The 25,684-nt window shown below is 40.8% G+C and overlaps 1 protein-coding gene across 3 annotated transcripts in view; it reads left to right on the top strand.

The window, feature by feature from the left end:
• The window catches only part of NET1 (neuroepithelial cell transforming 1), a 46,239-nt gene that overhangs the window by 15,063 nt on the left and 5,492 nt on the right, over positions 1-25,684 (top strand). For 2 of the 3 annotated variants that reach the window (XM_057732038.1, XM_057732036.1), the window contains exons 3-6: positions 2,374-2,433; positions 24,205-24,312; positions 24,701-24,868; positions 25,262-25,324. In XM_057732038.1, coding sequence (XP_057588021.1) covers positions 2,374-2,433; positions 24,205-24,312; positions 24,701-24,868; positions 25,262-25,324 — 399 coding nt within the window. Of the gene's footprint in view, positions 1-2,373; positions 2,434-18,362; positions 18,640-24,204; positions 24,313-24,700; positions 24,869-25,261; positions 25,325-25,684 lie in introns of those variants that run through there. The other variant, XM_057732037.1, reaches the window with a different exon arrangement.

Below are 25,684 nucleotides of genomic sequence, written 5' to 3' on the forward strand. Positions count from 1 at the left end.
ACAGTAAGACAGGAAAGCAAGTGATACACAAATTAGGAAGAGGCAGTATGATTTCATTACTTCGAGATAATATAACTGCATAGAATATCCAAGAGAATATTAATAGCATCTATTAGAACTAATAAGGGTTTGAGCAAGGCCTATAAAAATGATAAAAAGAAATCAATAGCATATATGTGTATTAGTAATAAACAGATGTAACTTTTAAAGGTGCTTTTATTGAAATAAAAATTTTTTAAACCAGGAATAAATCTATGAAAAGATCTGTGAGACCTTTATGGGAAAAACTGGAAAGCGTTAATAAAGAACATAGGACACCTAATTAAATGGACAGATACATCATTTCATGCAAGGAAAAGCTCAATAGCATAAAACTGTCCATTCTTCCCAAGTTAATTCATAAAGTCATTGCTGTTCTGATAGAAATCTGCTTATAGTGTGATGGATCTCAGTGCATGCAGAGAAGTAGAAGGCCCAGGACAGGGAAAGTAGTGTCCCCATCAGGGAGCACAGGACTTAACATGTGAGCTGTGAAACCTACTCCAACGGTGCGGAAATTACACAGCATCATATGGGTTCAGGTGCCAATAGACAGACCAACGGAATAACAGAGGGAACCCAGAAACCGACTCACACATGTAGGAGAACTTACTGTATCAAAGCTGTTGTGAAAGAATGGTGCTCTCAGCAAATGGCGTTGGGGTGAGGGCAGTTGGCCTAATTACCTCATACCACATACATACAAAAATAAATTCTAGATGGGTTGAATATACCAATATGAAAAAAATACTTTAAAATACTCAGTAGAATGTCTTAAAATCTGTTAAATTTCTTTATACATATGCCCACACATGTATGGATTTTACGTAAATACGTAAGTAGGATCGTGTACGTGCTTTTTTCCCCTCCGTACAGTTTTCTTTTTGCTTGGCAGTCACCTCCCCCTTTCCTCTCTTCTCCCCATGTGGGTCCTTCCATCCCCCAGTTCCACTCTAACCCATGTCAACGGCACGGTATGTATCCCTCTATATTTTGCTCATATAATTATTTACAGATACACACACAGCTCACAGATAAGATACACATAAGCAGGATTTTTGCTTAGTTTGCTTTTCAGAATTAGGATCATGTTATTCATACTTACCTACATCTTCTAGATGTAACCTTAGAATCAGTAAACATTTCTTGAGCTCTGTCACCTCATTTTTTAGTTTTTCCCAGTTCTGATTTATATTGTTCTTTCAGGTATCATTTTCTTAATGTCTTTTAGCTAAATGTGAAATAGTATTTTATAAGTTTGCTGTGCTTCTTTGAGCATTTCCTTTTGAGGTGAATTAATTCCCTGTAGGGATGTCATTCTGCCCTTTATTCTCTTTTTTCTTAGAGTTATTTTGTGTGGAATTTCACTTAGGGAGTTTTCTGTTTATTTTAATGTGAATTTAGTTTTCCTGAACTTTTACAAAGAGGCTTGGTGCAGATAGCTTTTCTAACTCCATAGAGTTCCCTCTTTTGTTGTTTTTTGGGGGCTTGCTTCTGAGACTTCCAGGCTGCATATGTTTTCCCCACTTCTGTCTGGACTTTATCCTTCCTCCTCTCAGTTGTCCCCATCCTGCTCCACGTTAATTCTGCTCTTACCTGTTTCTCCTCAGGGTGGGGCCAGGTCCTGGAAGGGAGCCTAGCTGGTCAGTTTTGAGAGTCCACAAGAGCTAGGCTGTATCACAAGTAATTTAAAAAGTCATTTTGAGATTTAGGAAAAGAAAGGTTACTTAAGGATTCTTTTTCAGTATTGATTAAGGACCAGAAATTAAAGCTCTGCACACAGTTTTGTCACTGCTGGCACCAGTAGGGCTGAACTATGGTGATGAGTGATCCCTGGAAGGTACTCCAGCTATGGGCATGTTCATCTTCCAGCTGATAAATCCTGCTTCAGGCAACAGATCTTAATTACTTGAGCCATGAGAAAAGGGTATTTTTTTCCTAGTGAAATCACCCCACCCCACCCCCGGGATAAATAATGTGTTCCTTTTTTTAAAAAACTTATTGCCTTTATATATAAAACATATTTTACTTTTTCTCTGACAAGTGTAAATTTGGCTTACATAAGAGTTATGTTCTGAAAAACTTTAGGTAAGTTTTTTAATAGGGTGGAATCACTTCACAACAAGGGATGATTTAGTCAGAGGGGACATTTTAAAAAGTACGTAGTATGTGCTAACAATAATTTATAGGCATCCCTTATAAAAATAATTTTCTTATGAATACAGCCTAAGACTTCACTTTTTAAAAGTGATTTTTCTAGTTGTATGTGGTCTTTGTTTAATGGAGTAATATGCTTTCCTTCTAAATAAAAAAGAAATCTTTCCTTTTTTATAGAAAAGAAAACGAGGAGTGAGAGATGATGATGCCGTAAGCCTCAGCAGCCTTGATCTGAAGGTGAGCCTTCCCGCTCTGGCAAAGAAAAGCATTTAAGAGTATGCAGATAGCATTTTATCTCTGTACTATAAAAATAATGAATGCTGGGGGTTTTGCATTTTTTAAGTGCAAAACAATAATATTGGCTCTTACAGATATCTTCCTTCTTCTGTTCTACTTCTTTGTCAAGAATGAGCAGAAAACCTCCCTCTAAACAATAGTGACCACAAACTCACATGCCTAAGGAGAGCAGGCCTGTCGTCTGTGCAGAGAAGGGAGGTAGGATGGGACTGTGGGGAACAGGAGGGTCCTATGCCCCTCCTCAGAGCAGCAGCTGCTTCTGTGCTCTAGTCCCCAAATCTGGGGTTTTGTGTGAAATCTCCTAAATTTTAAATGTCGGATCAAATTTTTTCTAAAAAACCATGCAAACCAAACGACTTATCTACAAGCCAGATGTGGCCCAGGGGTTTCCAACGTGTGATCTGTGATAAACCAAACTGTAGTGCACACTTGAAAATCATTATGCATCCTCTTCTGTAAAATTGTAGTTAAGTCCAAAACTCTGGTACCTCCAGTGTTACTTATTTCATTTTTGTCAGTTGGCAAGTTTTACAGAACCACCTTGGTTTTAAGGAACCTCTTTTAAAAGATTGTTATGAAAAATTTATACATTTTTAAGTGAGTTTTTTTTTAAAAAAAAGTTTGACATCACGTTTAATGATGACAGCTGATGCTTCTTTTTAAAGACAAGATATTTTCTAAAAATTAAATTTGTATAGGTCTGCCCATCAACATTTTAGCAAATCTGGCAAGCCAGATTTTGGGGGTATGTGTACATGTCTTTATAGAAGAATTATGTGATTTAAGTGTTAGGCTTTTTGCAAAACAGTTTTAGTTACATTTTTTTAAATCTTGTTTTCAAAGAGAGAAGAAGGTGTGAATGGCAACCCTGAGTATTTTCAGGTGTGCTTCAAATCAAACCCTACACAGAATTAAGACCACATTTGTTTTGTTTTAGTTTGTTTTGTCTGTTCGAATTGGACTTCATGTAGGGTCCATACACTGTGATTGATTATGTCTCTTAAGTTTACCTCTCTAGCCTTTGTTTTCTTGCAATTTTTTGTAGTTGTTGAAGAAACCATGTGTTTTTTTTCCTGGGTAGCTTTCCACAGCCTGAAGAGTTGTGACCACATCCCCATGGTATCGTTTCCTCTTTCCTCTTTCCTCTGTATTTCTGATAAATTAGTTGTTAGATCTAGAGAGTATTTGTTTGGGGCTATGTACTTCCCTCAGAAGGTATGTAATATCTTTTTGTGATGTTCCCAACATTAATTACCAGTTTTCCTCAGTGCAGTATTAGTTTCCAGAGTTTCTGTGGCCCAGACTGCTCCAGCACCAGTACACCTTGTTCCTTGGCCGTGTTCTTGCCCTTGGCCTAAGGCTCAATCCTCGGAGTCCTCCCCAGTGTAGACCCCTGTTCTCAGACGAGTTTGCCAGTGTGGGGGTTCCCCTGCTCCCAGGACCGACAGAGAAGCCCAGTCGCCTTCCCTCTGCTTCTCTGTGCACAGATGCTGGGACCGTGTGAGTCACTTCTATCTGACCAACGAAAGGTTTGGGGGGAAACATTGCCTCTTTTTTGGTGTATATTGGGTTTTCTGTTTTGCTATGCTAGTTGCTCTATCTGCCTTTTTTTTTTTTCTTTAAAGAGTGAAGACCTGTGAAAGATTGATATATTAATGTATTGATGAGTAAGCCAACAGAATGGTAAAGCTGGTCAAAGGACCATAGGAAACACTGAAGTATTCTAATCACTGAAAGAAAGAATGGTGGAATATGATTGCTAAATCTGATAGAAAACAGATTAATAGCCTCACCTGTGTCTGCCTACCGACTATTTTACATTGCTCTCAGTTCCTAGAGAGTTAACATACGCCCTTACGGAGTTGTTTAAAAAAAAAAACAAAACCTAATTAATAGCACATAGTGAATCAAGCAAAAGGTGCACAGCCCTAGAAGATGAGGTAATCCAGTGAAAAGCATTCAGGCATCCTTTTTGTCTGGTTTCAACTTTTGGATATTTTCTCCCTAATTGTTTCCTTAATTTTATTGCCTTTCTAATTCGGATTTATGTTCCTTCATAGCTAATTTTGGAACATCATAATTTTTATGAGCATGTTTTTCTGCCTTTTATTTTTTGTAGGGATTTTTTTTCCCTTATACTTTTTCTTTAAATATAAAAACTTCATATTGGATTTGACTGTGATTCTTTTTCTTGGTCATTGTTATGTGAAAATAGTTTAAGAAAGCAGGAATGAGCCAGGAGAGCTCTTCTAGCCTCACAACTCTAAAACTTCCTCTTCTGTTAGGACTCTGCGCTTTTACTGCTGAGGTCTCAGGTTCAGTCTCTGGTTGGGGAACTAAGATCCCACAAGCCACACAGTGCGGCCAAAAAAAAAAAGAAAGAAATGATAAATATAGATATACTTTCTGAGTTGTCCAGGACCAGTTTTTCTCCTCAACTTTTATCTGAACTTTCTCTTTTCTGTGTATCTATCACCTCTATTCTACTGTGTTCGTATTTGAAATCTGTTCCGAGAACTTGCTCCATGGTGTAGGGCTTTGTCCTGGAATGAGCTTTGAATGTCTGTGAGGCACAGGTGTTCCAGTCACAAACTCCTTGCTGTCACCCTTGAGTATATAAAACCCTCCCCAGGTTCAGTTGCTGTGCTCACAATAGCCTGCCTCACTCTGCAGTGAGGAGCTGTGGGTAGTTTGGGGGATTCTTCTCTACTCAGACCTGGCAGATGCTTTGTTATTTTCTCTGCTTTCTCATCCAGTACCATATAATATAGGTCTTCTGGTTGTTGGTAGTTTATCCATATTAACATGTGTTTTAGGGTTCATGGAGATGTGTACCTTGTTACAGAGTGCGGTGCATATTGACTTTGGGTTTTGGTATTGCTCTCCTTGTTCTATGCGTCTTTATGGAAGGATCTGGAAAAACTAAAACAAAACCACCACCACCACCTTATGCCCAGAATTCTGCCTCATGTTATTTTGTTCCCAGTGTGGTGAAAGGCAAATTCAGCTTTCTTATAAACCTGTTGTAATTTTAGCAGATTTTATTAACATTGAATTTACTGGAATTATTTGAATTACTATAATTTTTAGGGTAGATATTATATTATGAACTAATACTCATCAACTAGCCAAAGAATAGGCTTCTATATGTCCTTTAAAATTTAGTACGTTTTAGGGCAATAGTTGTACATTTGCATGTACTATTGTAAACTTCCTTAAATTGAGGAATTATATTCAAGAAGGAAATCCTTATAAAATTTTGGTTACATTAAACATGTGCCCAACTACAAAGAGAATAATGCAATGATATGCAGTGTCTGTTTCTTCCAAAGCTAAGGATTCATGTACAAGTACAATAAGGAAAGAATGAATTTGAAATAATTATTTACTGAAGTATCCTCTTGTGTATACTCAAAATTTCACTGGGGTCTGATCTAAATTCTTTCTTTTATTCTTTTTTTTTTTTTTTTTAATTCCCGAAACATTCATGGAGCACCCACAGTGTTCCAAGCACTGTACTGGCCCTTAGAGACAAGACTGTATACAAACAGGAAACAAGAACCTCTGACAAAATCATACCTGCATACATGACAATAGACTGTGCAGAGGTACCAGTTGGTGTTAGAAGGAGGAATGAGAGTAATAGAAGATATTTTGGAGGTCTTAATTTGGAGTTGGGTTTTTGTGAAAGCAAACCTGAACTTGGGAAAACCAACCCAGATGGAGAAGGGCCATCTACAAATACCAAGAATTAAGATCAGTTACATTAATACAATGATGAACAAATAATTTGGGAGGAGTCAAAGAAATATATGAAGAAGAACTAAGAAATGAAGTACAGAGGGTTAATTGGCCACTTAGTTGCAGCCTGTAAATGATAGACTAAAGAATTTATTGATCTCCCTTGAAAATCAACAGCAACAACATTCTGGATTCTGGAAGTGATTTTTTGAAGTACAGTCCTTTCGTCTGTGTAGAAAGTATAGGTTAGCAGTGGTCTGGTATAGTCTAGAGGCCTTGGAGTCATCGCTGTGGAAATGAAAAGAGCATTCCTAAGGTTCCATATTTATCACTCTTTTCTTCTTAGTTAATCTTTCTCGCGGAACTCATCCACTCAGTAGATCCTGCTGTCTAAAACTGATGACTCCCTTGTCTGGATCCTGAAGTCAGATCACAGTCCTGATGTTCAGATCTTTTTATCCAGTTGCTTCTAGAGGTAGAGCCTTGCAACTGGCCTCCTTATAGCCTCTTTATGACGCCATATTGATCTTTCTCCACAACTTGGTCTTTTTAGCACCTTGCTTCAGTTCTTTCAGAACCTATTTATTGCTTTAGAGATAAAATCCAAATCTCTTACTTACCACATAAACCCCTTTATGATGAGCTTCCCTACTCCGTTGCTCCAGAATTTCCCGTATCATACTTCCTGTTCCCTTTCCCCTGCACATCCGCTTTCCCTTTCTTCCCCTGGCTCATGCCTCTTCATGCTCTGCTCAGACGTGGTCTCCAGGAGCCCTTCCCAGAATCTTACCCCTCGTCGTGTATTTCATCTCCCCACCCACCTAGGGTGGATTCTTCTCCTATCTGCCCTCTTGACAGGGAGAACTGAATGGGGAAGGAGCAAATTAGGATTCCATGAGGAGGAAAGAAGTTCGCAAAGACGTTCACAGTCGCCTTAAGCTGTATTTATACCTTGAAAATGACTGGCCAAAACAGGTACTCGACCCTGGCGGCAAATCCGAGTCACCTGGGAGCTTTTAGGGGGAAGAAATGTGCTGCTGGGCCTTATCCCAGATTATGTGAAAGTGGGGCAATGGGGTAAGGAGTGAGGGTGGGTGACTTTGGGACCTAGGAACTTCTGGGGAGGGGGAGTTCGTTTTTGTTTTCAGCCAGGGTTGAAAACCACTGAGTATGGCATTCTTAAAGTTATCCTCCCCCAAAAAATAGATACTCTACCAACTCCCCAACCCCTGTTTTTTGTGTGGACTTTCATCTGAGTACAATAGTTAGTATGTAATAAGCTAAATATAGTCAGCTTGTGTGATCATTTGATGGCTGTTGCTGCAAGTCACTCACTTTATTCATCTCTGTATTTCATAGCCACCTGGCCTGACATATACATGGTACTCAGTAAATATATGATGAATGAACAGATGAAGTAATGTAGGTCAAATAAATGAAATAAGACCTTGGACTTGGGTAAGCACGTAATGCGGACATTGCGTTATGTATTGTGACTGAGGGTGTCTTATTTGGAGAATTTAATACTGATGTGAACTATCATGTGCTGCATCACTGGCTGTGAAGCTGTGATCGCTTATCAGACACGTCTCTAAGGAAAATTTCCACACTGTCTTTTCTCAGGTCGCCCTACTACTGTGGTATGTATACATTTATTCATTTTAAAAAGAGCACAGTTTTGTTTTCCAAAGGTGTTTCTCAGCTCTGTTTCTTAGCAACCATAACCTTGCCTTTTTCTTCTGATAGGAAGCGTCAAAAGTGACTCTTGAATTAATATGAATTAATTTTGGGATGAGTAATACTGAGTCATATTTTTATGACTGAAGTCTTTCACTCTGATAGTCAATGATCAAAAAACAAACCAAAACATTTCAGAAGAAATCTTTTAAAATATATGAATGGTTGGTTCTTTCACTGACTGTTCAGATTTGGGGATCTCATTTTCTTAAAAGTTAAATGGGATGCTGAAGTGTTACTTTCTGAGTATTGTGTACTCTGCAGTTTTAGAGTAAACATGATACTAAATTATGTATTTTATTCCTTAGTAATTATGACAGGTGACTGGTAATTTTCCTGAGGCACAGACTGGAAAAGTTTAAAGTTAGCCAGTTGCAAAGCTGGCGACTAAGCTTATAAAGCTACTCTGCCGCCCTTCACCTTGCATTTTGATATAACTTGTGGTCTCTACCGATTGCCCTGTAAAATAATAAAACATTGTTTCTCTGTGACAGATTCCAGACAATAAAGCCAACTGCTGGTACAGGTGATAAAAGTTAAGAGGAACCACAGATGGTTCTTCTTAACTTAAAATATAAAAATTAGATATAAAACAATTATTCCTGATAATGCTCTAAAAAGCCATTAATCCAGAGCTGTTTATTCTTGAACTTAATAATTCCTGGATGGCTATGAATCATTCCTAGACTGCTATGTGCATCTAAATACTTTTGTCTGCTTTTCAATTGTAAAAGTAACACACAAATGCATTGTCTTTGTACAAACAGCTTTTGTACAAACAGCTTTTTCAAGTCCCCTCTTATCACCTCCATCCTCTAGTAACCACTTATTATTTTATGTGTTCCAGGTCCTTTTCTGTTTATTTACCTACTTGCACATGGGGTGAATAATGATGACATACATGTGATTATACTGTACATGTGCTATAGCTTGCTTTTTTCTGTGTATATCTTAGTAATACATATAGGGCTACCTGGTGCTTTTTTTTTTTTTTTTTTAAACTAGTATTCCATAGTATTAAAGTACCATAATCTACTCAACCAGTCCTTTAAGAATGGCCCTTTAGTATAGTTTTCTTTTTTTTTTCCACGTTAAAAATAATGCTTAATGTACCTCTTCCTTGTGCACAAAGGAGGGGCCATGTTTATGTCTCTGATAAGATACTTAGAAGTGGAATTGCTGGGCTGCAAAAAGTCTTGACAGATTTTCACTTCTCCATCAGTTTATGATAATAAACATATCCCTATAACTCTTGTTAGCCCTGGATTTTATTAATATTTTAAATTTTTTCCAATTGTTGTGATAGACAACCAGACAGAAAATTTATAAAGAAATAGAGAACTTGAACACCACCCATCATAAACCAATTGGACCTAACAGACAAATGCAGAACATTATACCTCAAAACAGCAGAATATATTTCTCAGGTGCACACAGAGCATTCTCCAGGATAGACCATATCTTAGGCCACAAAGCAAGTCTTAATAAATTTGAAAAGATAGAAATTATACAAAGTACTATTCCAGTCACAATGGAATGAAACTAGAAATCCAGAAGGAAAACTGGAAAATTCACAAGTATGTAAAAATTAACCAACACACTAGTAAACAATTAATGGGTCAAGGATGAAATCACAAGGGAAATTAGAAAATACCTTGAGACAAATGATAATGGGATGTAGCAAAAGCAGTGCTGGGAGGAAATACGCAGCTACAAATGCTTACATTAAAAAGGAAGAAAGATCTCAAATAAACAACCCAACCTCACACTTTAAGGAACTAGAAAAAGACAAGCAAGCTAAACTCAAAGCTAGCAGAAGGAAGGAAATAATAAAGATTAGAGAAGACTCAAATGAAACAGGGAATAGAACAATCAAGAGAAAAATTGAGAAAAATCAATGAAACAAAAATGTTTCTTTGAAAAGATCAACAAAATTGACAAACCTTTAGGTAAATTGACTAAAAAAAAAAAGCGAAGACTCAAATTACTAAAATCTAGAAATGAAAGTGGAGACATTACCAATTTACAGAACTAAAAAGGATTGCAAGAGGACTATGAACAGCTGTACACTAATAGAGTGGATAACCTAGAGGAAGTGGGCACATTTCTAGAAACACACAACCTACCAACCTGTTTAATCTAAAGATTCATATTTAGTTCAGCTTTGTGAAATTTTCTTGTTTTTTGGTTTATTTTCATCCCCTTATTCTCTGGTCTCTGTTTCTAGAACTCCTATTCACAAGGTTTTGGAATGTCTAGAATTACTTTATATGTTTATTACTCTCTTTTATTCTTTTTTTTTTTTAATTCTTCGTCTCAGTCTTTTGTGCTGTTTTCTGGGAGAACTCAATTTGCTAATTTTGCATTAGTGTCTGTTCTGCTATTTAGCCTAACCATTGACATTTTGACAATTTTTTTTTTTAATCTCCACAATCTCTAGTTCTTTATTTTGTTTTCTCATAAGTTTTTTTTTATTAATATATTTTCCTCTATTAGTTTTCTGGGGATATTAATTATATTTCTTTTAACATCTTTATTTGCTCTATTAACTAATATAACACAAACCATAAGTCAAATGAAATTATGCTATGGCCAGTGAAGATTGTTTAGAAGTTATGAACTCTCACTTTTGGACTTATCGGTTGTGTGTTACTAGTTGTCTGGCTGTGTAACTTATATAGCCATACTAAGCCTCTGTTTTCTGTACTTGATAAGATTTTAATCTCAAACTTGATTCATAGCTCTTCTCTACCCCCCAGCACATTTGGTCTTCATTTCTGTCAGTATCTTTAGGAGCTCCTACTACATGCCAAATACAGAGAACAAAACAAAGTCCTTGCCCTCATGCTGCTTACCTCCTCTTGGGGGCACAGATTGCGCAGTCTGTGACGCTAGAAATTTGTAGGGGAGACGTATTCTACTATTTGAATACCTCTCCTCACCTCCTGGAGACCCAGGCTCCTCCAGGATATTAGGCAGGGAGAAAGGACTAGAAATAAGATAAGTCTCTTTACCTTACTGGCTGAGGTTACAGTCCTTTTCATTGTTGGCTGTAACCTCTGTTCTAAATTCCCTCCATGGGATCAATGAGAATGAGTGGTGGCTAGTGAGGAGTCCATCCCTGTGAGACTCCCCTAGGGACCGGTGGTCTCTCGCAAGATTCGGCCACATCTTTTGGATGCCCTCTAGGAAGGAGCACACCAACAGCCCTTCCAGTGCATGCTGTTTGCCTACCCTGATGCAGCCATCCCAGCAAGACCATATCCCCAGTCTTTTCTCTGTTCCTTATATGGGTGGAACCAGAAACTCCCGTGGAGTCAGTGCCATACGGGCCCTCTCCACTCTTGAAAGTCCCTAAAGGAAGGGCGGCTTAGGGAGAAGAGAAGATAATCTCTTTCCATGAAAAGTAGGGGCCCCCAGAGACCAACAGCTTTATTTCTCACGCCTTTTCTTATTTTGCTGGGATGGTCCCAGGCGAGACCTGCTGATATGCACAGGGTAAATCATTCTGTTTTACCTCATGCCTCCAGGAGACTCAGCCTTTGTCCTCTTGATAAGCATTAACGTGACACAGAGATCCTCCCACTTGGTGCACACTCTAAAGGTCTCCATCTTTCCCATGTCACTCCTTCCAAATCCCTGACCAGTTAGCCACACCATTCACCCTCCTCCGGGGCCTGCGTGTATGCGTTCTTCCTGCCCTTTCTCCCGCTGTGTAACGTGAAGGTCCGCGTGTGCTGCTTCCGGCCCTACCACTGGAGGCATGCCCTTCACTGCGCTCTCTCAGGACCGCCCCTCAATGGGTGCGTGACAGTGCGCAAAGCAACAGATGCCGCAAGCCTGCCCACAAGCGCTGCCAAGTGCCTCTCCTCTATCAGTTGATTATTGAGAACCCCACCCCACCCCCACCAGCAGCTGAGGAGTGAAGGGGATATAGTGTAATATGCGGGGTTCAGTCATTTACTTATGCGCTTTGGTCTGGCTCAGACCGGATTCCACATAGACCACGTCCACGGTATAATGGATTGCCACTGTACCTGCCCAGTCCTGTGACTCGGGAGCTTGACCCTGTTCATTTGGGGCAACGCCAACTGCATCAGCCACATGATGTCCTGTGGGTACAGGGCCGCTAGCAACACTAGGAGCTGCTCTTCAAACAGCAGGTGGTTTCCTGCCGTGGAAAGCACACCTAGTAGCTTCAGAACACTAGGAGTCTGCGTTGCATTTCTCTTCCTGGCCTGGGCAAAGACATCACGCCACATCCTCGTCTACCACAGACACCTCGAGCTTGGTCAGATGTGCTGGCTCCCACCCCATCCAGCCTGGCCCTGCTCCGGGGGCTTCTCTTGCTCTGGGTCCCACTCAGAACCATGAGCGTCTCAGGTTCCCTCAGTAATGGGTCAGAGCAGAGCTTCCAAGTGCAGTATCTGCTCCTTCCAGCCTGGTGCTGGGAGGCAGGGTGCAACAACATGGCCTGTACCTTGGATCCCAGAAAGCCTTAGGCTATTGTGCCTATTAAAATTTTTCTCATGTGGTAGCCCCTGAATTTTCATGGCATGAATTTGACTCCCTAGACTGTCCAGAATACTTGCCGTTTTCCATTCACCAGGTCCTGTTACTATGGTGTTGTCAGTATACTAGACTAACATGATGCTCTATGGGATGTCAAGGTCCTTGTGGACTCTGTGACAGAACAAAAATGTAAACAGCTTCAGGACGTGAATTATAGAGTGCTGTCTTTATCACCTAAAAGATTACTAACTACCTTTGCTCCTTACTAATGGTTGTTGAAAAGAACACACAGGCCAGATCAATAGCTGTAACACCAAACACTACAGATGTGTTGATCTGTTAAAAGTTCTACATCTTGCACAACAGCTGAGATTACAGCTACCACTTAAGTTTTCAGTGGTCCCCTGTTAGCCTTCACAGCCCATCTCATTGCAGGAGGCACGCAGATCAGCTTGAACAGAGACACAGTAGAGACTGCCACGCCTGCCGCTGTAACTTGGATGGCCATCTTTGCGTTTTCTCTCGGTGTGCAATATTGCTTTGGGTTATTACTTTGGCCCAGGTGTAGTGGGTGAAACTTCAGGGGTGCCCACTTGGCCCTTCCCTCTGTAATGACTCTGAGAACGTGAAGGTTACCACCTGCTTTTTCAGGCTTTTAAAGCAATTCACAAAAGCAGTCAACTCTGCAATCCTTGCAGTTACTCTTGCCCCCATGTTGTTCCTATGTCACCCCTGCTGCATACGCCATCGCATCACAGCTCACCTGTACCCAGTCCATATCTGTGGTCCTTATCACCATTTTATCAGTGAGTGACCAGTTCCAGAAAGCCACCCCGTGAGTGTAATCTCTAGAGCCAGTCTCTGTGTCAGTGTCTTAGCCAGTGGTCCCTCCAGAAACGCAAGATGACTGACAGGGAGTCTGCTTTCAGGGGCGGTGCCAGGAAGCAAGGAGGCAGCTCATGCAGGCGTCTACGTGTGGGGCCTTCTGAGGATGGGCCGTGAAATACACCGCACAGCTGCCTTCTCGAGGGACTGGGAGGGAGCTTTACCTTCCAGCTCCGGTGCTTCATTAGTCAGTGGCTGTCCCGTGGGGTGTCGATCCCTCACACGTGCAGGCTACACGTGTAAATGCCACACCCAGCATCCGAGATGCCCAGGGCAGAAGGCAAGAGATGTGCAGCAGCTGAGGCTAGGCGCTGTCGGAGGCGGAACTGGTTGCTGCAGCAACAGCTGGAGTGAGAAATGGGCCTAGGAAACAAGAGGCCGGGCCAAGACCGTGTTGTTGGTCTTCAGGTTTTGGCCTTAGCTGGGTTTCAAGGGGGGAGATGCGGAAAACCCCACTCGCACAGGCGATCTTACATGATACTGGAAATGGTAACCCTGTGCACTTGACATAAAAAGTCACCACTAACAGCACCAGTACCCAATTTTATTTGCTGCTTGTATTATCATTGCAAAAAGAACCATGGTTTTGATACCAAGCTTCTTAGCCTGTTAGCTATTCTGTTTATAGTCTTTCTAATAGTATTAACTGATCTGAGTTGATCTTTTCCCAAAAGAAATTCTTAGTAAAGCTTGGACATACTCAAATTTTAATCCAAGTGATTTTTAAAAACTCAAATCCACATATAACTTCATTACTAACTTCTTTCTTACTCATCTCGTCCAAATGTAACTGCCTTTTTTTTTTTTGGTGGTGTTTTTAACTTATCACTAGATATTTTGGAACTCTCATTCCTCAGAAGTTACATTTTGTTAATATTTCAATCAGTTTCCGTTTTTTAGTCAGATTTGAAATTCTATTTTTAACTAACTTATTTTTAATGAGATACATAGTAGTTACTTGTAATCGTGAACTCTAGGGTTTTAAAGTGGAACATAGTTTTTTTATATTTAGAAAAAGTCCTTAAAATATTTCCTGTAAACTGTGGGATCTTTTTATACACTTGTATGATTTTAAAATATATGTTTACTTTAGCAATATAAAACATGAGAGCTACACAGGGCTAAAGATAAAAATTTTGCTGTCATCAATATAAGGTCCTTACAAACGTGAAGTTGAAAAAACTTAGGTTGGTAATTGCATTTCACAATTTCCCTTGCAGAGGGCAGCAGAGAGCTTAGATTTTGTTTTTTCTTTACCCATAATAAGGCTTTCCTAGCCTAATTTCCAATTGCTTGTTATTGTTCCAGACAGAAGTAAATAAAAACAATATCTATACCAAGAAAAGTAATGATTATTTTTCAGCTCTAATTTATTTCTAAATTCCAGAATTCTGATTTCACATTAAAAGGAGAAAAAGTAAGTAGAGTAATAGTCCTTTTTCTACGGAGAAGGGAAACATCTTTCTCTTTACCTTACTCAAGTTTAGGACAGTGAGTGTTGAAGACTCCCTAGAAACGTAAGAACAGAGGCTATAACTAAATGTGGTTTTTGGAAAACAGTAATTTTACCAAAGACCTGATTTGTTAAACAGAGCTGCGTTATTATTTTTAGATAACGCAGTTATGTTTTTAAGTTTATAAATCCTAGATTTTCTACACAAAGAAAACACTTAACCAATGTGTTTCAGTTATGCCAGTTGTAGAAAGTCATATAAATAATTGTTATTAACATGATCATTAAAGTAAACCATTGATTGAAATAGGATCTCTTCTAAAACTTAAGCAGCTGGGACTATTTTGTTATTTTTAGTTACGTGCCTATAATATAAGTAATCTCTCTACTGTGCTTTTATGCTTTCCTTCTCTATAAAATGTTGGCAGTTATTTAGCAAAACTAGCTTGGGACTAGGAGACTGGGTTTGAAACCCAGCTCCACTCCTAACTCATAGCAAGACAGCTAGCAGCACCTGAGTGCTGAGAGGTGCAGACCTGGGCTGAAGGTGCTCTAGGGCTTGTCCCATAGGGAAGGGGCGCTGCAGCAGCTCTCAAGCAGACCAGATGCAAACCTGTCCAGCCACTCATGACCCATGCTGCTTGGGACAAGTTGCTTAAACTTTCTGAGTCCTGATTTACTGCATCTATAAAATGAAAGTAATAACAAATACTTCATAAAGATGTTGAATAACACAATATGCATAGAGCTCCTAGCACAGAGTAAGGACCCCCATCTCCCTTTCCTTTCTCCCCACTGTCTGGTGTCCCCTGAGAGAACTGAGGAGGGAGTTAATGGTCACAAAGGGCCTCTTCAGTCCCAGGAGTTTGTGGAGCATTGTTTCGTGGAGTCCGGATCCTCGCAGGCTCATGGCTCAGAGTGCTTGCTAACTGAACATCCCTTGTTCACTGCTGCTTTTACAGATGCTGGCTGAAGTGGTGCAAATGATATTTAGACCACAAACCTGAACATCAAATGAAGTAAGATTCTAGGTTTGGTGAGCTGGGATTTTTGTACTGGGATTATCACTGTTATACTCTGCTTGGCTTTTGTAGGCTGTTTATGCCTTTAAGACGTCTACCTTTACCCCTCACTGGACCCTAACTGAAGGAGAGAAATGAGAGATATCCTTTCCCCTCATTACCTTGGCCTTAGCACTATCAGAACTAAATAGAAAGACATAGTTTGGAGAAAGGTGTCAGTCAGGTGAGAGACCATGAGAACGCCCTAGAAACTTCTTTCCTCACTCCCACTCTGCTTAAGTCCTTTCTTCCCTTAGGAAACAAAGTAGCCAGAAAGTACTGGCCTTCCTTGCAACCATTTTTTAACTGATGACACTAACTGAACCAGATCCCTGGGTTCTTATTAGCTCTGAGGGCTTAAGCAGCTCAGTGTTCTTACCTGTAAAATTAGGGACCTGGATTCCATGATCTCTAAGGTGCTTCCACTTTAATGCCGTATAGCACAGAACTGTCTGTCACAAACAGCCTCTCCCAAGGCCAGCTGCAGCACACATGTTGCCCAGGTGTGACCTGGTCATAAAGAATCGCTGGTGAAACATAACCAATCACCATGACTTTTTTCCAAAGTCACACAGTAGAAAGACACATTAGGAACATCATCCCAAATGCAAAACACATTGCTGATTCTGGAAGGACAGCGTTCTTCCTTCCTGCAAGAAGTGACACTGACCTGCAAACCTTAGTGAACTGCTTTATAGATTGTCAGTACGGTCTGTGCCCCCAATGGCTCTGCTCTCTCTGCTCTCGAGCCATTGTGGTCTCTCTCCTGTCTTCATCCCACTGAACTAGCACACCTGAGGTCTTCATCAAACTTGTAATCACGAAGTCCATGAATCTTCTCTTGCCCTTCTTAACCTTTTTGCCATAATTAACACCTTTTCTTCCCTTGGCATCTTGCTTTGTTGCCTTCCTTTTGACTGTTCCTTTTGCAGAATTCTTTTTCCCTCAGCATTTCTCCAGAGTTAGCTTGTTGGGTCGCCTTCTTTTTGTCCGGATTTTCTCCCCCAAGCATCTCATTCACTCCCAGAGCCTCAGCTCTGACCCCTGTGTCTCCCCCTCCCCAGCATTTCCAAGTTCTAGCTCAGCAGTTTTATTTGCATGTTGTTCCACCACCTAAGACTCAGTATATCTGAAATAAAACTCAGAAGTTTCTTTCAAAGCATATTCCTCCGTATTTCTCAATCTGCATTAACAGTTACCGCTCCTAACTTTACAACCGTCGGCATCTGTGACTTCTCACATATGCTGTCTCCTGCATACATCCTTTTCTTTTCCCACTGACCCTGCCTGAGGCAAAGGTCTTGATACCTGACTGGGATTTTTGCATTATGTTTCCAACCATCTTTCAAACCATCATAAACACCGCCTTACAACATCTCTCTCGTCCTCTCTCTCAGCTGCTCTGTAACACCCTCTGCTGGCCTGTCTTCGCCCACAGCACGCCGCCTCAAGGTGCGAGCTCGCTCCTCGCGCTCCTTTGGGAAAGCCTCGCATTTTTTCCCTTGCTCAGACCTGTGGAAAACATAACATGGCCTTCAGGGCACTGAAACATAATCTTACATCCTCTTCCCTTGGGTCTTTCCCGCCCTCCTCTCAGCTAGGAATACTGCCAAAGTGGTTTCTCCTCCCGCACTCCTCGCTAGCTGCACGACTTACTGTGGACTTGTCAGAAGCGGTCTTGCATTATTTGTCTCTTCGTGTGGCCTAGCTTTACACAATGGCCTGTTAGCACTTTAGGAGCAGATGTGAAACCTATTTTTTTCTATCACCTATAGCATTTAGAATAGTGCCTTCTACATAGACTTCTCAGATTTCTCTGATCCTAATCCTAAGAATAGACATTTTTTGCAGATTATCAGCATCATATGATTCATAGTAGCATGTGGGTAAGAGGAAATCCTACCTTTGTAACAGAATACAGTACTTACTGTGGAAGAAGAAAATCTGTGTTGCGGGCCTAGCAAACCCGCAGAAGTAGGGCTGCGTCATAGAGCCAAGGCTTTGGACTAGCAATCACACTTCCTAAGATAAAAGCAGGCTCTCTGGATAATTAGGCTTTTCTTTAGTGTATACATTATTTATCTCTGAATTATGATTTCATTACTTAAAGTTGTCAAGCTGTCCGTTCCAAATTACTATCTAGGGTTTTAGAGGAAAAGTAATAGGGTTTTATGGGCAAAGTATCCCCGTCCGCAGCTAAGTCCTAGGGCAGGTAACCTGGATGTGCAGCTCGTTTGTCTGTGGGAGTGCTTTCTAACCCAGGAAAAGCCCACAGGAACCCAGCTTCCTCTTCCCCTCGGGGCTCCCGCACAGACTTCGCAAACCGCTCGGGAGAGAGCCTGCTCAGGCCGGGCCAGGACAGCCTAGCGGCCTGGGGGGCGGGGGGGGCGGCCGCCGTCGTCCGCGACGGCGGTCACGTGTCCAGCGGGCCCCGCCCACGAGCTCCGGGCCCACCCCCATGGTCCGGGCCCGCCCCGCCCACAGGGCCTGGAGGGCGGCAGGGCCCGGCCGCCCACAGAGGCGGCCGCAGCGCCGGGGACGCGCGCTGGGAGCTGCGCGGGGCGGCGGAGCGCCCAGCCGAGCCGGGTCGGGCGGCGCCGGGAGCTGCGCCGTGGGCGGCGGGCCCCGCAGGACTGGCGCTGGGGCGCGCGGGCTCTCGGGAGCATGGTGGCGCACGATGCGGTCGGGGGTCTCCTGCCCATTAAAAGGACGGTGCGCGTGCTGGACGTGAGCGGCCCGCCCTTCCGCGAGCAGGAGGTGAGGCGCGTTAGCGGGGGGACGTGGGGGCCGGGTGGGGGGTGGCCTCGCGGCGCAGGCGGGCTCCCGGTGTGTAGGGCCCTCCTGTGCAGGGCCCTCCTGTGCATAGCGTCGCCTCAGTGCACGCTTTTATACAGAACCGCCAAGAAAGGCATTTTAAGTGTATATGCTGTTCAGTTTGGTTGCATCGGTGACATCTCTGATGCTTAATGCCGTTTTCTGGGTGTTGGGGGGTTTTGACCTGCATGTATTTATATTTCCTAGGAAGTCTTAGGAACGGCTTTGCGGAGTAAGAGGAAAATAAGTGTTCTTTGCTTGCGAGTGAACAAAATGCCGTCTGACCGAGCGTTCATTTTTAGTGTTCTTTCCACGTCTGATAAGTTCATTGCGTGTGACTTTTGTTCTTAAAGAAAATATGTTAAAATATTTAAGCCAAGGAATCAGTATTTAGGTGCTTCTGTCCTCCGTGCTTTAATTACCTAAAGTCGTTGTACTTTTTTTGAAGTCTTTATGAACATGTATCAAAATAAGTGATTATTATGCCTTTTTTTTTAATTTTGATAGTTGACTTAATACTATGTGGGCATTCTGTTTATACAGCACACCACAATGTATATACACTCTATGGTGTATACTGTATTACTGCTTAGGTGATAGAAATAGTGTTCCTGTGTTCAAGGAACTACATACTTGTCATCTTCATTGGGATGATGACTTTGTGGCTGTGTACATATATCAGAACTTTTCTTATTACACATTTTAAATATGTGCAGTGTGTTGTACGTCTCAGTATAGTTGTGTAGCCTGCATACACACACCTTTTCGTCGTTGAAAATAGCTGCCATCTTTCAAAGGTTATGCTTTCATTTGGTGTGATTTGGCTTTGGTTTTTGTTTTTCTGTTTGTTTGGTTTTGGCTTTTGTGTGTATGTTTCAGTTTTCTCAAAAGTGGTCATCAGTGTAAACACTAAAACTGAACTAGTCTTTTTGTTTGGTGTCCGACACCGGCCATGTTTCTGGCTTACCTTTATTCCAGAGATTAAAAACACCAGGAATGTTGTCAGATTTTTAGCAACACAGCCTTAGATAAATAACTAAATTTGACTACTTCTATTACTAAGAGGAAGGGGAAGAAATCCTATGAGACAACTTGTCTTTTTTATAACTTTTTCTTTTCATTCTTAGAGTTCTTGCCAGGTAGAGGAGAAAATTATTTATCTAGTAACCCAAATGAGTAAACCCAGACACATATGTGTTTTTTTGTGTGTCTTGATTTGGTTGACTCTAGAAGAGACCCTCCTAAAATATATTCTCTTATGTGACATCATTAGGAGAAAAAACCTTTTTACAAAAAAACTGGGTTCACAATAGGGTTTTTCTGTGTTGTTGCTTTTATGCACAAGGTACATCCCAGTAAAAGACTTTAAATTGATTTTAACAATTTTCTGTTTATAGATATCCAGAAAATATTTTAAGACATAAAATCTGACTACAACTGGATTAGTAAAATAAATAGATGGATTAAAAACTCGGTCTCAAGTCAGATTCCCTATAACAATGCGCGTGATTGCCTGGCTAAACTAGATAGTGTGGTTAAAAGCTAATCCAAAGAAACAACATAAATTTATATGAGGGTGTTGGGGTTTTTTCCCCGCCTAAGTGAACTTTAGCCCTGGTGAAAGGTTGCTCATGTAGAAAGTTCCTTGAGCATGCAGAGCTTGTTGGTGTTCCTAATCTATTCCCGTAGGTGTTCACATTGTCTTTTGAGGAAGGTGTATAGTTTCAGTAGCTGTGCTTGTTCTTTAAGCTTCTTGTATCTGCCATAGTGCTGTTAACAACTGTCCAAAACAACCAACCACAGCAGCAAAACCATTACGAAAGCCTTATTTTGGGTGATGGTAAGATAGCCAGACTCCTACCCCTCTTCCTTCTCTGCCTCCAAACCCTGTACCTGCATCCTGTGCCTGCCGGGGGGCTGAGGTAGGCAGAACCCAAGCTCTCAAAACACCGAACCAAGATAATTAAAGTGGATCGCCTAGACCTCTAAAGAAAAACTACTTTTGGTTGTAGCTCACGTGGACTGAGACAGTTTTTCCCCTACCTTATAGGTAGGGTGTTACAATTTCTTGTTCATAACACTTTCCCACAAAAATTGTCTGTATGATTTTTTTCAAATAATGTATTTATTGTGAAGTCAGTGGGCCATGTTCACTATGGTGCCTTCACATCTCAATCACACTTTGTGAGTTACTTTATTCATTGAAATTCTTCATACTTTTGAAGTAAATATGTATGCTGAGAGTTTGTGTTGTGTCTGCCAGACATTCTTCACATAGGAGCTTGTAGTAAGGCGGGAAAGGTACTTTTGGATCCCAAAAGCATGTGTGAAAAGTACAAAAGTGCCTCCCCCCGCCCCGCCCTCCCCCATGACCTCCTGATTCAGCACTGCTGTGGTGCGGGGCCGCTTTAAGAGTATCTTGCTGTACTGACCAGCTCCCCGGGTGCTCTTACCAGGTGTCTTAGCTTAGGTACAGTCCTAAGACTAACATCTCCTTTGTGAAGAATTGAGATTATAGGTGGATTTCTCAAGGACTGTGGAACTTCTTTAACACCAAATACTGTTTAGCGTACTATCCCGCCACCCTGAAAGACAAAATCCACATTTCAGAGTTTTAGCTTTGAAAAGATGCTTTAGATATATTTACATTTAATTATCTAAATCTAAATTCTGTAGGTTTAATTTTTTAAAGATTAATTTTATTTATTTATTTTTAATTTTTGGCTGTGTTGGGTCTTCGTTACTGCACATGGGCATTCTCTGGTTGTGGCGAACGGAGGGTACTCTTCGTTGTGGTGCCCAGGCTCCTTATTATGGTAGCTTCTCGTTGTGGAGCACGGGCTCTAGGCACACGGGCTTCAGCAGCTGCAGCACGTGAGCTCAATAGTTGTGGCTCGCAGGCTCTAGAGTGCAGGCTCAGTAGTTGTGACGCATGGGCTCAGTTGCTCCGCGGCTTGTGGGATCCTCCCGGCCCAGGGATCGAACCCGTGTCCCCTGCATTGGCAGGCGGATTCTTAACCACTGCACCACCAGGGAAGCCTGTAGGTTTAATTTTAAATATCACAATTTTAGGTTACCAGGAAATTAGTAGTTGTACTGATCCAAAGATGAGTTTTTTGATTTTATATATTAAAATAGATATCAAAAATCCTTTTTCTTCTACCTAAACTAACTTTTCCTTTCAAATTCACTGGAAAGAGCACCTTTCCAAAGACTTTTAAATTGAAATAGAGTATTTTATGCCTTACTAAGAAGTCAAATTGGTTATGCTCTAAACAAGGAAGAGGAATTAGCCTCTCTTTCCAAACTGTGGAACAGAACTTTCTGACAACTGCTTTGTTGCTAGTTGGCGTTGGCATATCTCACTTTGTGAGGTAATTATATCCCCATTCAAACAGAAGCGTCTTTGTCCTGTCTTTGCTCAATAGAAAGGAATGCCTTCTGCCGCCTTCTGCAGTGCATGTGTCACTTGAGCCCCGCACAGATGGGTCTCGTAAAGGCATCCACACATGGCCTTGGCTGCACAGTGTGTCACTTCACTACATATCTCAGAGGTTTCTTTCTCGGCTCATTTAACACTTGCACGTTAGTGGCTTTACCGTTACAGTTTTGCTTTGGAGCTAATTATTTTGGCAGAGAAGACTTGGTCTACACCGCCGCCCTTAAGGACTCAGGGGCCTGAACTCTGCTGGTTGTCCACAAAGTCTCCTCACCTTAGTGGGTCCCATTCCCTCCTCATATGTGTATATATCTTTAGGAGCTTTAATAAGTCTAATTGCTTCTTTGAATATTCAAATCGTTTAAGTTTCTTTTCAGAGGATTTTAACCCTTTCTGCCACTTTACTCTTAAATTATTCTACGGGGATTGTTTTTCTCATTTTCTCATCTCTTTTTTTATAACTTTAGTCATATCAGAATTTTTAGGAAAAAAATTTTTTTCATGTCTTTTATACAATTTTCAAATCACATATCCTTCTGAAGTCTCATTAAAATTATTCTGTCAAGTATGCCGCAAGTGTCAGAGTCACCAAATACAAATAAATAATTATGCTCCGTAGCCAAGATGAAGGAGAGGCCCGTTGTATGATCTGGCCTTCTTTACCTCAGGAGCTGTGTGAGTCACCTGATGGTGTGCCCCCATTTTCCTAGTGGTCAAATGAGAGCAATGCAGTTTGTAAAGTTTTGAGATCTTTGAATGATAAGCGGTGTATCTGTACTGTACTATAACTTTTTTTAAATACTGTACTATTTTTGCTATACTATTATTATTTTTAAAACAATATATATAAAATAAGTATGTCTTCTAAATTTGTATATATTTTCCTTGAAGTTAATTAAATGTATGGAAAAGGATCTGATTATTATAAATACCAGTGTTTACATAGTAAGTGGAAATATTCCTAAGAAAGAATGTTAATAATAGCTAAACACTTAACATGCCCCAAGAACTGTTCTGAGCCCTCTAAACATATCTTAATCTTCATAACACCTTTGTTAAGAGAAGTTCTCATATTAATCCCATTTTACAGATGTGAAAACTAGGACCCACAGTGTTTCCTATCAGGTGTCCAAACCAGGATTTGGGCTCAGTCAGTCTGATTCCAGAGGCTGAGTGTCCTCTTAACCACTATCTGGCGTGTGTTAGAATACCTCCACAGCAGGAGGCACCTCAATGTCTTTAGAGTGGACCCATTCCAACCTCAGACGTGTTCAGTTAAAAGCTGTTCTCTAATTAAGTATTTAGAAGTGAAATGATACAATGTCTGGCATTTGCTTTAAAATGTTTCAGTAGGGGCAGAGATGAAATAAATTGTTATACCAAAAACCACTGAAGCTGAGTGCCAAGTACATGAGGTCCATTATGCTATTCTCCCCTTTTGTGTATGTTTGAAATTTTTCATAATAAGGAGGCGATTTTTAAAAGTTACTCTCGAGGGACTTCCCTGGTGGTCCAGTGGGTAAGACCCCATGCTCCCAATGCAAGGGGCTCAGGTTCAGTCTCTGGTCAGGGAACTAGATCCCGCATGCATGCCGCAACTGAGAAATCTTCATGCTGCAACTAAAAAAGATCCTTCTTGCCTAAACAAAGATCCCGCATGTTGCAGCTAAGACCTGGCACAACCCAAATAAATAAATAAATATTTTAAAAAACAAACAAAAAAGAAGTTACTCTCTATATTAATCTAAAAACTTCTATAGGATTTTAGAATCTAATTTCTGTGTTTTAATTTTGTTTTTTCTTGTTTAATGATAGTATGTTATGTTCTTATAGTGACGTTCAGATATTTGGCCTTTCTTATACCATTTATTTTGTAATAAATTACAGTTACTCATTAGTGTTCTTCGTATTTCAACAATGAGAAACAACATTCATTTTCAGAGTTCCATGTTTCTGTATTTTATACTGTACAAATGTCTGGTTTTTGAGAGGGCTTAACTTTGTCCAAACTTGTTTGAAATCATTACACCTAAACACACATTTAGTATAACTTGTTTTTGTTTTCACAGGAGCCAAGCAATAAAAGAGTTCGACCGCTAGCTCGGGTCACGTCCTTGGCAAATTTGATCTCTCCTGTAAGAAATGGAGCCGTCAGACGCTTTGGTCAAACAATACAGGTAGGCGCGAGTAATGTAGTCAGGAGACTTTTTAGAGAAGCCTAAAATTTGCATTTTCTTTGAGTTTGTACTGTTATATACTTAAGCATAACTTGCATTTTCTGGAATATGGTAGTAAGGAATATTGTTGTTGGAACAGTATTTATATAACCTCATTACATTAGTTTGTAACTTATATCAAAGGAAGATCTCAGATAGTTTTTATCCCCAGAAAGTAATTTTGAGTGATAAATATTTAGGAATACTACTAGATCGAAGCTTGAATAAATGATTGTTTCATGCATAGAGAAACTCTCAGAACTTTGCTTTTGTCTGTTTTTTTTTTAAGAAAAGAAAATAATTCCTGTACCCTCCAAACCTTCTTGTTCACCCCTTTCTTTCCTTTCAGTCATTTACCCTTCGTGGTGACAGCAGATCCCCAGCTTCTGCCCAGAAGTTATCGAGCAGATCAACCGTCCCCGCGCCCACCAAAAGGAGAAGCAGTGCCCTGTGGTCGGAGACCTTAGACATCAGCATGAAGCAGTCTTTAACCTCCAGAGAAATCAGACGTCAGGAGGTATGCTGTACTCAGTAGCAAGACCAGTGTACTGGCTTAAACTAAAGAAAAAATAGACCCTGATTCCTAAACATATGTTTTGCCAGAAGAATAGTAAACTAATGCCTATGGCAGAATAAACTTGCATTTTTGTACTTGAATGCAGTTAGTAAGGCAAGCTGTGCAGCGCCTGCGAGGGGGGCAGTCATCCAGTTTAGCGCTCTGGTGGGGTAGGATTATGGAATGCACAGCATCCTCTAATTTGAGATTCCATCCTGAATTACAGCTTTCAGACTGAGTCACTTTAAAAAGCACTGTTTAAAACGTCAGCTAAGTAATGGTAGATACCAATTGTATATACTTTCCGTTTCTCAGAGGGAGGAGTGACCTATGATGTTTGCTGGATTTTTTTAGGCAATTTATGAAATGTTCCGAGGGGAACAGGACTTAATTGAGGATCTCAAGCTTGCAAGAAAGGTCAGTTGGTAACTTTCTACCGTGAGACAAATTGGGAGATTGGGACTAACATATGTATAAGATAGGTAAGTAGTAAGCCTGCTGTACGGCACACGGAACTCCACTCCACTGTAGTGGAAGCTAACACAGCACTGTAAAACAGCCATACCCCAATAAAAAAGTTGAAAAAAATAACTTTCTGTCATGTGCCGTAGTTTTTAAAGATTGCATTTCACAAATTCTAAAGGATGGTTTTCTTACCTTTGTAAGTGGAGAATTAGAGACGATCTCCTGGTGAATACTTCTTTTAGATGAGGTTTATTAGACGCATCTCTTCAAATATGAGTATCAATGAGGGTCTATTTGGGGATCAACATATAC

The sequence above is a fragment of the Hippopotamus amphibius genome, chromosome 4, assembly GCF_030028045.1.
Source record: "Hippopotamus amphibius kiboko isolate mHipAmp2 chromosome 4, mHipAmp2.hap2, whole genome shotgun sequence".
NCBI classification, from domain to species: Eukaryota; Metazoa; Chordata; class Mammalia; order Artiodactyla; family Hippopotamidae; genus Hippopotamus; species Hippopotamus amphibius.